At 45.3% G+C, this 15,830-nt stretch overlaps 1 protein-coding gene across 1 annotated transcript in view; it reads left to right on the forward strand.

Moving 5' to 3' along the window:
- Positions 1-14,908, forward strand: part of PDGFRA (platelet-derived growth factor receptor alpha) — a 54,873-nt gene extending 39,965 nt beyond the window's left edge. The window contains 4 exon segments of the mRNA NM_001315756.1: positions 1,040-1,139; positions 1,252-1,357; positions 3,074-3,315; positions 11,827-14,908. Of these exon segments, the coding sequence (NP_001302685.1) occupies positions 1,040-1,139; positions 1,252-1,357; positions 3,074-3,315; positions 11,827-11,974 (596 nt within the window). The 3' untranslated portion in view covers positions 11,975-14,908.

A 15,830-nucleotide genomic window follows, 5' to 3' on the forward strand; every position in this document is an offset into this window, starting at 1 on the left:
GCATCTGTGACCTACACCACAGCCACAGCAACGCCGGATCCTTAATCCACTGAGCGAGGCCAGGGATCTAACCCACATCCTCAGGGATCCTAGTTGTGTTTCTTACTACTGAGCCACAACAGAACTTCCTGGTCTCGATTTTAAATTGTAGTGGGAGCCCAGAGACAAGCAAAAGGACTCCTGGAGTAATTTTGGAAGGAAACCAAACTTGACCTGGCCTTGGTCACAAAAAAGTGAAATGTTTCATGAGTCTACTGTTGTCCTGATGTGATATGGGTTTTCTGTGCCTGTTCATCCTTTTCTGTCCTAGTGGATCCTTCTGTGGATGTCTCTGTGGATCACCCCAGTATGTGGCTTAACTGAGTCTCGTATCTACTAAAAGCAGAGAATTAGCTAGATATTTCAAGACTTCTGCCTTAATTCTTTGAACCTTTCTGATGCAAATGACTCTTTTAGCCTCAATGCTTCAGAATTTCTCTGGCTTTTCTGTTTTGCTTGTGTTGAGATCCAGTAGTCAGAAACATTGAAATGCACTTTTGCACTTTTCCTGGACATGTAGAAGTTTTGCCTAGGGTGTCTGGACTTGACCAGCCTAGAAGTCCTAGTTAAATTTAAGATTTGGGCAGGGCTGTGAAACTAAGGAGATAATAACACTTAATTTCCTTGAAAGAACCAATGCTTTAAATGGGGATCCAGAGACCTTTTTTCTCTCCCTCTCTGTGGCATATGGAGGTTCCCAGACTAGGGGTTGAATCGGAGCTGCAGCCACCGGCCTACACCAGAGCCACAGCAACGAGGGATCCGAGCCTCGTCTGCAACCTACACCACAGCTCACGGCAACGCCAGATCCTTAACCCACTGAGCAAGGCAGGGATCCAACCCGCAACCTCATGGTTCCTAGTTGGATTCATTAACCACTGCTCCACGATGGGAACTCCCCAGAGACCTTTTTTAAAGGTGCTCTATCATCAGCCCAAGTGTTTCAACCGTGTACCACACACCCTTGTCAAGTGTTGTTGTCTTCTTCTTGGGCCCTCAGGTGGCACACCCTACCCTGGCATGATGGTGGATTCTACTTTCTACAATAAGATCAAGAGTGGGTACCGGATGGCCAAGCCTGACCACGCTACCAGTGAAGTGTGAGCTCCCTTCCCACCCTGTGGGCCTTGTGTTCACGCCCAGTGGGTCGGTGGGGGTGGCAGTGCCCTGGTGTTCCACCCTGTGCTCACTCTGAGTCCTGTGCCCCTCCAGCTACGAGATCATGGTGAAGTGCTGGAACAGTGAGCCGGAGAAGAGACCCTCCTTTTACCACCTGAGTGAGATCGTGGAGAATCTGCTGCCTGGACAATATAAAAAGGTTTGTCTGGGCCCCTTAGGGTGGGTGGTGCCAAGGAAGGGGCAAAGGGAGGAGATAATTAGCTGGTCGTTATTCAAGCAGACAGTACAGTTCCACTGTTTTAAAGGAACATTTTCTTCTTGTTCTTTTTTCTTTCTTTCTTTCTTTCTTTTTTTTTTTTTTTTTTTTTTTTTGTCTTTTTGCCATTTCTTGAGCTGCCCTCGTGGCATATGGAGGTTCCCAGGCTAGGGGTCTAATTAGAGCTGTAGCCACTGGCCTATGCCAGAGCCACAGAAACGCAGGATCCAAGCTGCATCTGCGACATACACCACAGCTCATGGCAACTCCGGATCCTTAACCCACTGAGCGAGTCCAGGGACTGAACCCGCATTCTCATGGATACTGGTTGGGTTCGTTAGAGCTGAGCCATGATGGGAACTCTGCTTATCCATTTTAAATGTTGTTGTTTGCTTCTTTTAACTCCAAACTCCCCATCCATCCCACTCCCTCCTCCTCTCCCATGGCAACCACAAGTCTGTTCTCTAAGTCTGTGAATCTGTTTCTGTTCTGTAGATAGGTTCATTTGTGCCATATTTTAGATTGCACGTATAAGTGATATCATATAGTATCTGTCTTTCTGGACTTACTTCAGTCAGTATGAGAAGCTCTAGTTGCATCCATGTTGCTGCAAAGGGCATTATTTCACTCTTTTTTATGGCTGAGTAGTATTCTCCAAAGGAGGAAAAGCTGGTATGATCCAGTGGCCAGGGCTTCATGGAGGGCTCCCTGGATCCCTGGTAGCAATGACAAATGAACCCCCCCACCCCCCACCTTCCTGCATGGCTCCCTTTCATCCTAAGTATGCAACACTTATAAGCACTTTATTTTGCAGATGTTTGAGTATCTGAAGCTCCTGAGCAGTTAGAAGTCTCAGGGCATCCACAGCCATTAAATTGCTAATTTGACTGCACTTAAATCCATGTGAAATTGGCTTTTACCAGCTGACTGGAAGGAACAACCTCAGCTTTATCTGTGGCTTCACCTGGTTTTTTTGTGGAATAGGAAGGATTGTTCAGAGGAACAAATGTAATTTCATGGAACCAAGCAGGAGACGGTAATGAATGAGACAACTTTCTGCTGATATGCAGAGAAGGAGACCCAGACGCACTTGTATCATAAACTTGATTTCTTAGATTCAGATGAGTCACCTTGTTGACTTTCCATACATATTGTTTCTCTTCCTTCTTGTTAAGGTAGAGCAGTGGTAGCTGAATCGGAAGTGAAATCGTTTTGTTTATTGGTTATGTCACTGCCCATTACAACTGCCAGAAGCGAGGTAGCCACAAGGCAGAAGGAAATTAACTATAGGAAAGTCAGACACGCTGGTTGGTGAAGATATGTTGATGGGAACTATTGCTGAAAAAAATGGGATCTTGGAGTCACCTTGTGGCACAGCAGAAATGAATCCGACTAGTATCCATGAGGATGCGGGTTGGATCCCTGGCCTTTTCAGTGGGTTAAGGATCCAGCGTTTCTGTGAGCTGTGGTGTAGGTCTCTGCCACTGGTGGCCCTTTCTTCATTGTGCCACGTCTGGGGACATTTGCCATCTGACTCACAACTCCACATCTATGAGCTAGTTTGTAAACAGTTAAACAACAGTAAGTTCTGAGCATCTGCATTCTCTTTGGCAGTTCTGTCAATAACCCTTTAGTAACCATGTGACATGAACTTCGCAGAGTTATGAAAAGATCCACCTGGACTTCCTGAAGAGTGACCATCCCGCCGTGGCACGCATGCGCGTGGACTCTGACAACGCCTACATCGGCGTCACCTACAAAAACGAAGAGGACAAGCTGAAGGACTGGGAGGGTGGCCTGGACGAGCAGAGGCTGAGCGCAGACAGCGGCTACATCATCCCTCTGCCCGACATCGACCCCGTTCCTGAGGAGGAAGACTTGGGCAAGAGGAACAGACACAGGTAGAGGCGCGCGCGGGACCACAGCTTTCTGGCGAGCTTCTCTCCCCATTCCCGTCCTTCCTTCCCCTCCATCCGCTCCATCCCCTCCCGCTTCCTCTCCTCTCCCCGCCCCCCCTTTCCCCTTCCCCTCCCCCAGGCACACCGGAAGGGGAGGAGCCATTTCCAGATGGTGAGGCCCTCCTGGGGCTTAATCTGTCCTTGGGAGGAGCCGGTGGCAGAATCCCCAAGGGTTCTTTCTGTTTAGTTTTGAAGAGGCCTCCCAGATGATTCTTTTCGAAAAAAAGATAGTTTTAAAATTTACTCAAGTACAGTTGACTTACGGTGTGACATTAGTGTCAGGTGCACAACATAGTAATTTTATTTATTTATTTATTTAGGTCTTTTCTAGGGCCCCACGCGTGGCATATGGAGGTTCCCAGGCTAGGGTTCTGCCGGCCTAGGCCAGAGCCACAGCAATGCAGGACACAAGCCGCGTCTGCAACCTACACCACAGTTCATGGCAACACTGGATCCTTAATCCACTGAGCGAGGCCAGGGATTGAACCCGCAACCTCTTGGTTCCTAGTCAGATCCGTTAACCACTGAGCCATGACTGGAACTCCAACATAGTAATTTAATATTTTACAGATTACACACCGTGCAAAGTTATTATAAAATATGGACTATGGTGGTCCCTTCGGTAGCACATATGCTAAAATTAGAATGATACAGAGAAGATTAGCATGGCCCCTGCGCAAGGATGACAGGCAAATTCGTGAAGCGTTCCATATTTAAAAAAAAAAAAATATATGGACTATGTTCCCTGTGCTGTGCCATGCATCCTGGAACATTTATTTTACGACTTGTAGTTTGTACCTCTTAATTCATTCATCCACTTTGCCCCTCCCCCGACCCCTCTCCACTCTGGCTACCACTAGTTTGGCCTCTGTGAGTCTGTTTCTGTTTTGTTTGTTCCTTGGTTTTGTTTTTTAGATTCCACATATAAGTGAAAATACACAGTATTTGTCTGGTTCATTTCACTAAGCAAAATACCCTCCATGACCATCCATGTTGTCACAAATGGCAAGATTTCATTTTTAGGACTAATATTTCATTGTGTATATGTGTGTATACACACACACACACACACACACACACACACACACACACACACACGCTTCTTCATTTTTTTCTTCATTCATTCATCTGTTGATAGGCACTTAGGTTGCTTCCATATCTTGGCTATTGTAAATAATGCTGTAATGAGGTGCAAGTATCTTTTCAAATTAGTGTTTTTGTTTTCTTTGGATAAAAACCTAGAAGTGGAATTGCTAGGTCATATGGTAGTTCTATTTTTAATTTTTTGAGGGGCCACCATACTATTTTATATAGTGGTTGCACCAACTTACTTTGCTGTCAACAAGGCACTAGGGTTTTCTTTTTTATCTCTCCTTCTCTCTCTCCTTTTCCCTCTTCACTCAGGATATTGCCTTCATTCAGTAACTACCTACAGTAATTTAGGCAGAAGCATGTGGCATTATTATTTTAGAGGCTTATAATTGTGACCTCTCTCAACCAACTTATTTATAAGATAGAGACAGCTCTTATTTATTTGTATGCACCAGATAATTTTAAAAGTGTAATTGGCTCAGTGAAAACAAATCTAACTAGTAACCATGAGGACACAGGTTTGATCCTGGCCTTGCCCAGTGGGCTAAGGATCTGGCATTTTTTGTGAGCTGTGGTGTAGGTTGCCGACGTGTCTCGGATCCAGAGTTGCTGTGGTTGTGGTGTAGGCCAGCGGCTGTAGCTCTGATTCCACCGCTAGCCTGGGAACTTCCATATGCAGAGGGTGTGGCCCTAAAAAGACCAAAAAAAAAAAAAAAAAAAAAAGTGTAATTGTTTGTTTTTGTTTTGGACACGTGTTTGAGATTTGGAGACGGGGGAAAAGACCTGACTTACCTTTCTGTTTATCCTTTGCCTCAGAACAATTTTTAAGTGTGTTGATATTCCTTTAGCTAATAGTGTTTGTCCAAGTTTTGGGTAGTTCTGATAGAACTTCATAGGCTGGGAGGAAGGCTGAGCTGTGGGTTTAGGGGTACTGTACCCCAGATCTGTCATCTGTTTGGTTGCTTTGTGTTTGGGCATGCTTTATATTTCAACTGTAAGTGAGGCTTCTGCTTCTAAATAAATTTAGAAGATCGCATTGTCTAAATAACATAAGAAAGATGCCAAGGACTTTTCTAGGGATGCACAAGACTGGACTTCAGAGTTTGGCATATATTCCACAGAAAGAACAATTCTAATTAGTTGTTGTGTTAGATAACTGGAACTTCTGTAAAGGGGACACATTTGGTCTTTAAATCACACAAAGTCTGTCCCAAATAACTATGCCAGGTCAGTGAGACTGCGGCCCTGACAGGGAGCCTGAAATGGTGAGCGTCTTAGCATGGGCTGCCACAACACAAGTTCTAAGCACAAGTACTTGTGGCATGATACTTAGTACTGAGTACTCACACTTTAGTACTCATACTTAGTACTAAGGGGCTTGAACATATTCCTCACAGTTCTGGAGACTGGACGTTCAAAATCAAGATGTTTACGTGTTTGGTTTCTCCTGAGGCCCCTTTCCTTGGCCTGCACTTGGCTACCTTCTTGCTGTGTCCTCACCCAGGCTTTTTCTGTGTGTGTGTGTGGGGGGGGAAGGTATCCTGGTGTCTCCTACTCCTCTTATAAGGACACCTATCCTATTGGGTTAGGACCCCAACCTTATCACCTCATTTGGCCTTACTTACTTCCCTAAAGGCCCTATCTCCAAAAGTGGTGATGTTGGGGGTTAGAGGTACAGCATATGAATTTGGAGGGGACACAATTCAGCCCATAAAGGTGAGGAGGGATCCCTGAGCTGGGATGCTCTGGGTCTAGGCAGCCAGGAGTGGCCCTGCAGACCCTCCCTTATTCAGGCTCAGGATGCATGTCCTTGGGAGGGGAGTGGGCCTGAGGAAGACAGGGCCCTTGCCATAGACGACTTGGGGGTGCTAGGTCAGAGCCTATCAAAGGCCAGGCTCTGGGCTGCATGATGGGCCCTGTGGCTCAGAAGCCAGAAACAAGCCCAGTCATCAGATTGGGGGCCACTGTGCAGCCTCAAAGAGCAGCAAGGATGATGCGGTTGGTGCTGGGTCTCAGTGGAAGTTAGGCTTACTTTGTGCCTACCCTTCAGCCATTAGCCAAAGTCCCAGAAACTGGTCTGGCCTCCTGGGAAGAGGGGCTGTCAGGACTGGATGGTTATTAAGAACAGCCAGGTGAACTGGGGTTCAGAGTGAGACTCTAGGACCAGGGAGTGAGTGGAGAGGGAGGGTGGAATGAAAATCAGGAACTGTGCAAAAGCCTAGTCCTTTTTTTTTTTTTTTTTTTTGGTATTTTTAGGTCCACACCTGTGGCCTATGGAAGTTCTCAGGCTAGAGGTTGAATTGGAGCTGCCGCTGCCAGCCACAGCCACAGCCACGGCCATGCCAGATACGAGCCACATCTGCAACCTACACCACAGCTCACGCCGATGCCAGATCCTTAACCCACCGAGTGAGACCAGGGATCAAACCCACATCCTCATGGATACTAGTCGGGCTCATTACCCCTCAGCCACAATGGGAACTGTAGCCCAGCCTACGCCAGAGCCACAGCAACGCGGGATCCGAGCCGCGTCTGCAACCTACACCACAGCTCACGGCAACGCCGGATCGTTAACCCACTGAGCAAGGGCAGGGACCGAACCCGCGACCTCATGGTTCCTAGTCGGATTCGTTAACCACTGCGCCACGACGGGAACTCCCATTTTTTTTTTTTTTTTTTTTTTTTTGTTGTTGTTTGTTGTTGTTGTTGTGTAGCCCAGTCTTAAGGAAGGGCCCAGTCTGGGGGAGATGGAGGCTGATCTGGGAAGGAGGCAAGAGAGGCCGAGGGTCAGACTTAGCCTGCCAGGCAGGAAACAGCTGGAAGGTCTCAGAGCCCCCGTTTGGTATGTGTGTGAGAGAGCCCTTCCTGTGTCTGCCCAGCAGATGGTTTGGCTTATGCGCTGTGGCTGTAGCAGGTGCTGTGGTTTCATAGTGAGGGGGTGAAGCCATGGTCCTGCCTGTCAGCTGATGATAATCTGCTTGGAGCTAAAAGAGATAACTTAGAAATTTAGCAACACAAGACGGGGTAGTGATAAGACAGAGTTCAGACAAGGGAAGACAGGCAGTGGTGACAGTCCGGAAACTATAGAGAAGATTTTCTAAAAATTATTGTAAAAAATTTTAGGCATTCCCATCGTGGTGGAACAGAGACGAATGAGACTAGGAACCAAGAGGTTGCAGGTTCGATTCTTGGCCTCGCTCAGTGGGTTAAGGATCCAACATTGCCATGAGCTGTGGTGTAGGTCACAGACACCACTTGGATCCCACGTTGCTGTGGCTGTGGTGTAGGCTGGCAGCTACAGCTCTGACTTGACCTTTAGTCTGGGAACTTCCATATGCCATGGGTGTGGCCCTAAAAAAACGAACAAACAAAACAAACAAACAAACAAAAAAATTCTAAAAAATTTTAAATGGCCGGAAAAATTGAAAGAATACATCTGCCACTTAGATTTAACTGTCATTAACCTTGTGCCACATTTGCTTTAGGAAGAGCTATATAGATAGATCAGTATGTGTATCTATAAAATAGGTGTTGTGTGTATTATACATATACACTCAGACTTTTTTCCCCCTGCTAAATCATTTGAAACAAAATCATCTGCAACTCCAGCACACATCTGGCAAGAATAAGGATATGCTCCTGATCACGTATTAATAGCGTGATCACACATCCAAGAGAATTAACAACTATCCTCTGATATCTTCTTTTTTTTTTTTTTGTCTTTTTGCCTTTTCCAGGGCCACTCCTGCGGCATATGGAGGAGGTTCCCAGGCTAGGGGTCGAATCGGAGCTGTAGCCGTCAGCCTGCACCAGAGCCACAGCAACGCGGGATCCGAGCTGCTTCTGTGATCTACACCACAGCTCACGGCAATGCCGGATCCTTAACCCACTGAACAAGGCCAGGGATGGAACCTGCAACCTCATGGTTCGTTAACCACTGCACCATGATGGGTACTCTTCGTTTTTTTTTTTTTTCCCCCCTCTGATATCTTCTAATAGCCAGGCCCTATTTAGATTCAAGTAAAAGCTTGAATAATAGCAACAATAATCATAACAAACCTTTATTGAGCATTTATGTGCTAGGCACCATGCTCAGTGCTTTATGATTGTTACCTTAATCACTGCAACAGACAGGAATATTGTCAGGCCCTGTTGTCATCCCATTTTATAGGCAAGGGGACAAGTTTCAGGAGGTTAAGAGACTTGTGTGAAGTCCCACAGCCACTAAGTGGCTTTCCAGATTTTAAGACTTTCTGACACTAGAACGCCCCTCTCAGACACCCTCACCTGGGCCTTCATGATTTAGGTTTTGGGTCGGGGGGTGGGTGTTGGATGTGAGAGGAGGGGTAGGAGGGCTTGGGGTGAAACCCTGAAATCACAGAGTGGACATCCAAGTGGTTTCAGGGCCAGCAGGTGACTGACCTGGCTGCACTTTGCCCCTGATTCGGTCCCTCTGCTTTATCTTCCCCGGGACCTTTTGATCAGGCATTGCTTATTTTCACTTCCCCTCGGGTTGAGTAAGGCACGTAGAAATTGTCCCAGCTGGCTAGCACCTTCGGGGCAAGATTTGGCAGAAGAGAAAGGAAGCTGGGGTGTGGAGATGACCTATGAGCTGGATTTTTTTTTCCATGCTGCCCACTGCAGTGTGATGGGTGCTGCGTCTGGTCTGGTGGCCGAATCTTGCCCTCCTGGGTAACCTGAGTTTAAGGTCCAAGGATATTCAGGGAGAGCTCCTTTGCCTTTGGGAGGCCACCCTGGGAACGTCATCATGGTCTAGTTGGTCTGACTGTGACCTTCCTTCCTTCTGTCTTTCTCTTCATTTTTTAAAGTTTTATTGAAGTACAGTTGATTTAGAATGTTGTAATAGGAGTTTCCCTGTGGCTCAGCAGGTTAAGAACACAACTAGGATCCATGAGGATACAGGTTTGATCCTTGGCCTCACTCAGTGGGTTAAAGGATGCAGCATTGCCACAAGCTGTGGTATAAGTCACAGATGCAGCTCAGATCCTGCGTGGCTGTGGCTGTGGCTGTGGCTGTGGTGTAGGCCAGCAGCTGCAGCTCCAATTTGACCCCTAGCCTGGGAACTTCCGTATGCCTCAGGTGTGGCCCTAAAAAGCAAATTAAAAACAAAAACAAAAAACATATGGGAAGATGTAACAAGAGGGAGTATTTTCCTGGACCATAACAGACTAATAAGACAGGTGGTCCAGAGACTTAGCTACTATTTTGTTTTGTTTTGTTTTTTGTCTTTTTGCCTTTCCTAGGGCCGCTCCTGCGGCATGTGGAAGTTCCCAGGCTAGGGGTCAAATCAGAGCTGTGGCCACCAGCCTACACCAGAGCCACAGCAACTCGGGATCCGAGCCACATCTGCAACCTACACCACAGCTCACGGCAATGCTGGATCCTTAACCCACTGAGTAAGGCCAGGGATGGAACCCGAAACCTCATGGTTCCTAGTTGGATTCGTTAACCACTACGCCACCACGGGAACTCCAGAGACTTAGCTATTATTAATAAGGCCTAGTACAGTAGCAGCACATTGAGTGAATGGCTTGTCAACAAAATCTTTGCCAGACCTGGGAATCAGCATTCCTGGCACTGTGGGACGAAACGGTCATGAAATGCCTCCCAAGACTATGGTCGAATTTATGACGATGGGGGAGCCCTGTGAACTGGAGATTGGCCCTTGTCATCAGCCTCTGCATGGAGTAAAACATGAGCCACTTCAGCTGCCGACCCAGAGCCCCCCCTGAGCAGAGCTCAGGGTGGAGACCAGGAGCGAGGCGCTCTGTGCTCTGGGAAGACTGGAAGAACATGTCTTCAGATAGTCAGATATTTTTAGAGAAGATTTTATGAGCCCAATTCTTGCATCTCCTCATATCTAGATAAACACTAAAATCCTTTAGTGATGACTGATGTGTGTGACTAGTAGCAACCTTCATGAGACCAGCAGCAAACTTCTGTAAGAAGTGCATGGATGCAGGCGCCTCCCCCTTCACTTTTATCATATATATATGTATATATATATATATATGTATATATATATGTGTATATATATATATGTATGTATATATATGTATGTATGTATATATATGTATGTATATATATATATGTATGTATATATATGTATGTATATATATATATGTATATATATATATATATATTTTTTTTTTTTTGTCTTTTTGGAGCCGCACCAGAGGCACATGGAGGTTTCCAGGCTAAGGGTCGAATCCAAGCTGTAGCCACTGGCCTACACCACAGCCACAGCAGTGCAGGATCCAAGCCACATCTGCAACCTTCACCACAGCTCATGGCAACGCTGGATCCTTAACCCACTGAGCAAGGCCATGGATCGAACCTGTGTCCTCATGGATACTAGTTGGGTTCATTAACCACTGAGCCACAAGGGGAATCCAATCACTCATATCTTGCTATTCCCCCCTTTCCTGGGCTATAGTTCGATGGACAAAACAAAAGATGTCACTGTCCTCTGTAAGAACAGCCACTCCCAAGGTAGGCCGCAGCCCTAAGTGAACTCATGGAAGAAAGAAAGAAGAATGGCCCGCAGCTGAGGTGCATATCAAAGGAGTGATTTGAGTAAGCCCAGACCTTCTAGTCTTCCCATAGAAACAGTCTTTTTCTGTAAATCTGGTTATCTGTAAATCTTTTGTTCCTCCTACCTTCCCTTTTTTGCAAAAACTTGTATATCCTAGCTTACCTCCTCACTTCCTCAGAGCCGTTTCTCAGGGCTACCGGGCTTAAGTCTTAATTTTGCCCCCAGTAAAATTTAACTCTCAAGAAAAAACACCAAGGAGTTCTCATCATGGCACAGTGGTTAACGAATCCGACTAGGAACCATAGGTTGCGGGCTGGATCCCTGGCCTTGCTCAGTGGGTTAAGGATCTGTCATTGCCGTGAGCTGTGGTGCATGTAGGTTGCAGACGTGGCTTGGATCCCACACTGCTGTGGCTCTGGTGTAGGCCGGTAGCTACAGCTCGGATTCGACTCCTAGCCTGGGAACCTCCACATGCCGTAGGTGTGGCCCTAGAAAAGGCAAAAAGACAAAAAACAAAACAAAACAAAAACACACCAAAAAGCAAACTCCCAAAACCAATGCTGTGATAATTTCTACAGTACAACAAAATGATTCGGTTATACACGTACACACATCCTGTCTTTTTCAGATTTTTGTTCCCATGTAGATGATCGCAGAATCTTGGGTAGAGTTCCTTATGCTCTACTGCAGATCCCCCATTGGCCAATCATTCCATAAACCTCAGTGTGCAAATGCCAGTCCCAGCCCCCCCCCCCCATTTACCCCTGACCCCTGGCCATAATCTGTCTATTCTTGCCCTCCTCCAGCTCTCAGACCTCTGAAGAGAGTGCCATTGAGACGGGCTCCAGCAGTTCTACCTTCATCAAGAGAGAGGATGAGACCATTGAGGACATTGACATGATGGACGACATTGGCATAGACTCCTCGGACCTGGTGGAGGACAGCTTCCTGTGACTGGCAGATTCGGGGGCTACCTTCCAACTCCTAGAACCACCTTGGATCTTTTTAAGAAAACCACTTCATTTCAATGCACAGTTTGAAGGGAGGTTTTGGATGACGGTCTAAAGAGAAGTTCCCAGCCAAGGGCCTCAGGGAGCCTTCTAAATATGAATGAATGGGATATTTGGAAATGAACTTCTCCAGCATTGCCTCTTGGCAGTGCTTCCGTAGCATCTCATTGGCGCAGGCAGGTTGGAGGGAGATGGACATGGAAATAGATAATGGGCCACAGAAGATGAACTTTGTGTTTCAAGGGCATTGGTGAGAATCCAACCTCCGCAACTTTTACGGCAAGAAAACTCCAGCGTTGTAACTATGTAAATAACTCTAACCAAGGATGTGTTTTGATTTGTGTTAACTATCTTCTCTGGACTTCTGGAGAGACCACTCAATCCATCCATGTACTTCCCGCTTGAAACTTGGTATCAGCTGCTGTTGAACTTTCTTACGAAGTACATGCAAAACCACTTTTGAACCTTAAAAGGTACTGGTACTCTAGCATTTTACTTTTTTTGTTTTGTTTTGTTTTTAGTGTTGAGGAGATAAAGGATAATAAGTAACCAACCTTGTTTGTTAGGTTTGGGTCATTTATAAGCCCAACGATTCATTGTCATATTGTAATCTGTCTTTATAACAATGCGACTGTTATCAGTAACGCTAAATCTGTAACATGTAACACGTTTTCCCTACAGAAAAAGCACAATTAAAAAAAAATTCCTTACTAAGTAGGTGACAAGTTTGACAGTGTTTGACATTTATATTAAATAATCTGTTTCTCTATAAAATACAGTTGTAGCTTTAGTGGATTAAATTTAGTTGAACATAGAGAACAAAGTAAAAGTAGTGTCTTCCAGGAAGTCAAGAGTGTTTAACTGTGTACTGAATAGGCTCCCTAATTCACTGTACTAAAAACAATTAACTGCCCTCTGAAGTAATGGGATTTGAAATAAATAAAACCCCTACGTCCTAAAGGGTCTCAATATGAAGGCATGCGTCTGCCTCATGTGACTTTGCATCTTATTACCCAGTCGAAAAGATAATCATCAACAAAAAGACTGGATTTGCAGAGGGTTTGTTTCATGCCTGGTGATAATTCTGGTGGATCTCAATGTGTATATATATTTTTTAATTCTGCAAACCCTGAAAGAGTCAGAAACGGGTCCTGAACAGGAGGCCCCTTCCTTTATCTCTTCCCCACAAGAGAAAGAGATGGAAACTCTGAGACAATAAAGGCATTTGTTTAGTGAAGGCTGTGTGTGCCTTAACCTGCATCCTCAGTGGAAATGGCAATGAGAATCATCAGATTCTAGGTCTCCATCCTAGAGATTCTGAATATCAGGTCTGGGGGAGCAGAGACCTGTATTTTTATAAATACTCAGGCTGTTCTAATCAGCCAGGCTGGGGAAATACCAGTGTGGATGAAAGGAAGAGGCCATGGGAAAAAAACCAACATTTGAAATTAGGAAACTGGGCTAGAAATCATGGAGGAAGCCTACTATTTAAAGCTTTGGCTTTGGGTCATTGACAATTAATGCCATATCTCTATCAATTGCTACCCGTAATTTAACGTTCCAGTCTTGGCTGAGACAGAGCAAGCTCAGTCTTGGTTTGGCAGATCTTCACACTGGGTGGGGGAACTGAACTCCCTCCCCACCAACCTCCCCCCAAAAGCCATGTACAAAAATGATGCAATTGAGCACACCACGTCTCTGTACAGCCAGGTCACTATTTTGGTGACAGACTTAATTTGAACATTTTAGTGATATTTGGGGGTTAGATGGGAGGACAGATTGTCACATCCATCCCAAACTGTCAAACTAGTTGGCGTGGGCTCATTGGTATTCTTTGCGATACCCCTTAATTGCTGACACCGTATGTATGAAACATGGGCTATGATTACTGCAATCACTGTGCGTGCTCCTGGCAGGTGATGCTTAGGACGAGGTAGAAGCAGTAACAAGGTACTTGACTAGCTACACGTGTAATCGCAATGCAAGCCCCACCTTTTTCGTGCTAAGTGTGAAGACTGAAGCCGGATTGGCCAATGAAACAGGAAAACCCGACCAGGTTCTGTAGCGCCCACTAGACTTGAAATACATTTGTGTTTCTAGAGTCACAGCTCAAGCACTCTGTTTATCACGCCCTCTCCCTCATTCAGCCTTCTTCTGTTGGTGCTTTGCATTTTCATGTCCTGTGAGCCTTGCACGTTATCAAGAGGCTGGATGAAAAATTCTCAGCCCAGCAGGTTCTAGTCCTAAGAAATGCTCTTACCCAAGTTCACAGGGAGCTGCCTTTTTAAAAAAAATCGTGTTTTCAGGGTATCACAGATCTGTTTCCTTTTTGACCTCCTGCCAAGACCCCAGTTGAAAATGTGTCAATCCTTCCCGCTTTCTCGTTTTATGAAGACAATCAAAGTTGGCCTGAGAAACACAATTTGTGACTTGTTTAAATGATCGGTGATGTCCTTAAAATGTGGTCTGCCAATCTGTACAAAATGGTCCTATTTGTGTGAAGAGGGACGTGAGATTAAAATGATGTTATACATCAATATGTATATATGTATTTCTATATAGACTTGGAGAATACTGCCAAAACATTTATGACAAGCTGTATCACTGCCTTTGTTTATATTTTTTTAACTGTGATATTCCCCACAGGCACATTAACTGTTGCACTTTTGAATGTCCAAAATTTATATTTTAGAAATAATAAAGAGAAAAATACGTAAATGTTCCCCAGACGGTGGTGTGGTGAATGTTCGAGAACTAACGCGACAGGAAGGGTCTGCCGACACAATTGTATCACAAATGCCCCCTGTTCATGTTTTTGTTTTAAGACGTGTAAATGAAGATCTTTATATTTCAATAAATGAGATATATAATTTAAAGTTATGCTAAGGTTCCAGCATGTTTGTCTTTAGTTTAACCATATAAATGAAAGCAAGCCTGTTTATTTTCTTAGCCATATTCTTTTTTTTTCTTTTTCTTTTTGTCTTTTTAGGGCCGCACCCACCGCATATGGAGGTTTCCAAGGTAGGGGTCGAATTGGAGCTGTAGCTGCCAGTCTACACCACAGCCACAGTACAACAGATCTGAGCTGAGTCTGTGGCTCACACCACAGCTCACGGCAAAGCAAGATCCTTAACCCACTGGGCAAGGCCAGGGATTGAACCCACATCCTCATGGATGCTAGTCAGATTCGTTTCTGCTGAGCCATGATGGGAACTCCTATTTTCTGCTTTTAAATGAAACCAACAGAAAATTCTAGACTTAAACATTATCAGAGCTAGCTGATTCTCCGACTCAGCCTTTGACTTAAAGATGACTGGCTCTTGACTCTTCCTGTTGCTTGATTGTTAGAGTCGTGCTTTCTGCATTTTCCCTGCACTAGGAATATAGGGCTGCATTTACTTTGGGCACTGTTCAGACATTGTAGAGTGTGTAAAATAAAGGGTTAAAAAGACTTTTTGGAGTTGCCGTCGTGGCTCAGTGGTATCTATGATGATGCGGGTTCAATCCCTGGCCTTGCTCAGTGGGTTAAGGATCCAGCATTGCCGTGAGCTGTGGTGTAGGTCGCAGGTGTTTCTCGGATCCTGAGTTGCCATGGCTGTGGTGTAGGCCAGCAGCTACAGCTCCAAATTGACCCCTAGCCTGGAAACTTCTATGTGCCACATCTGCAGCCCTAAAAAGACAATAAGCAAGCAAACAAACAAATCAATAAATAGGTTAAAGACTTTTCATATCTTCTTCCCTGTCCCTTTCCCATTTCCAAGAGGCAAAACTGTATCTTTTTATGTGTATTTATCTTTTCA

The sequence above is a fragment of the Sus scrofa genome, chromosome 8, assembly GCF_000003025.6.
Source record: "Sus scrofa isolate TJ Tabasco breed Duroc chromosome 8, Sscrofa11.1, whole genome shotgun sequence".
Taxonomy (NCBI): domain Eukaryota; kingdom Metazoa; phylum Chordata; class Mammalia; order Artiodactyla; family Suidae; genus Sus; species Sus scrofa.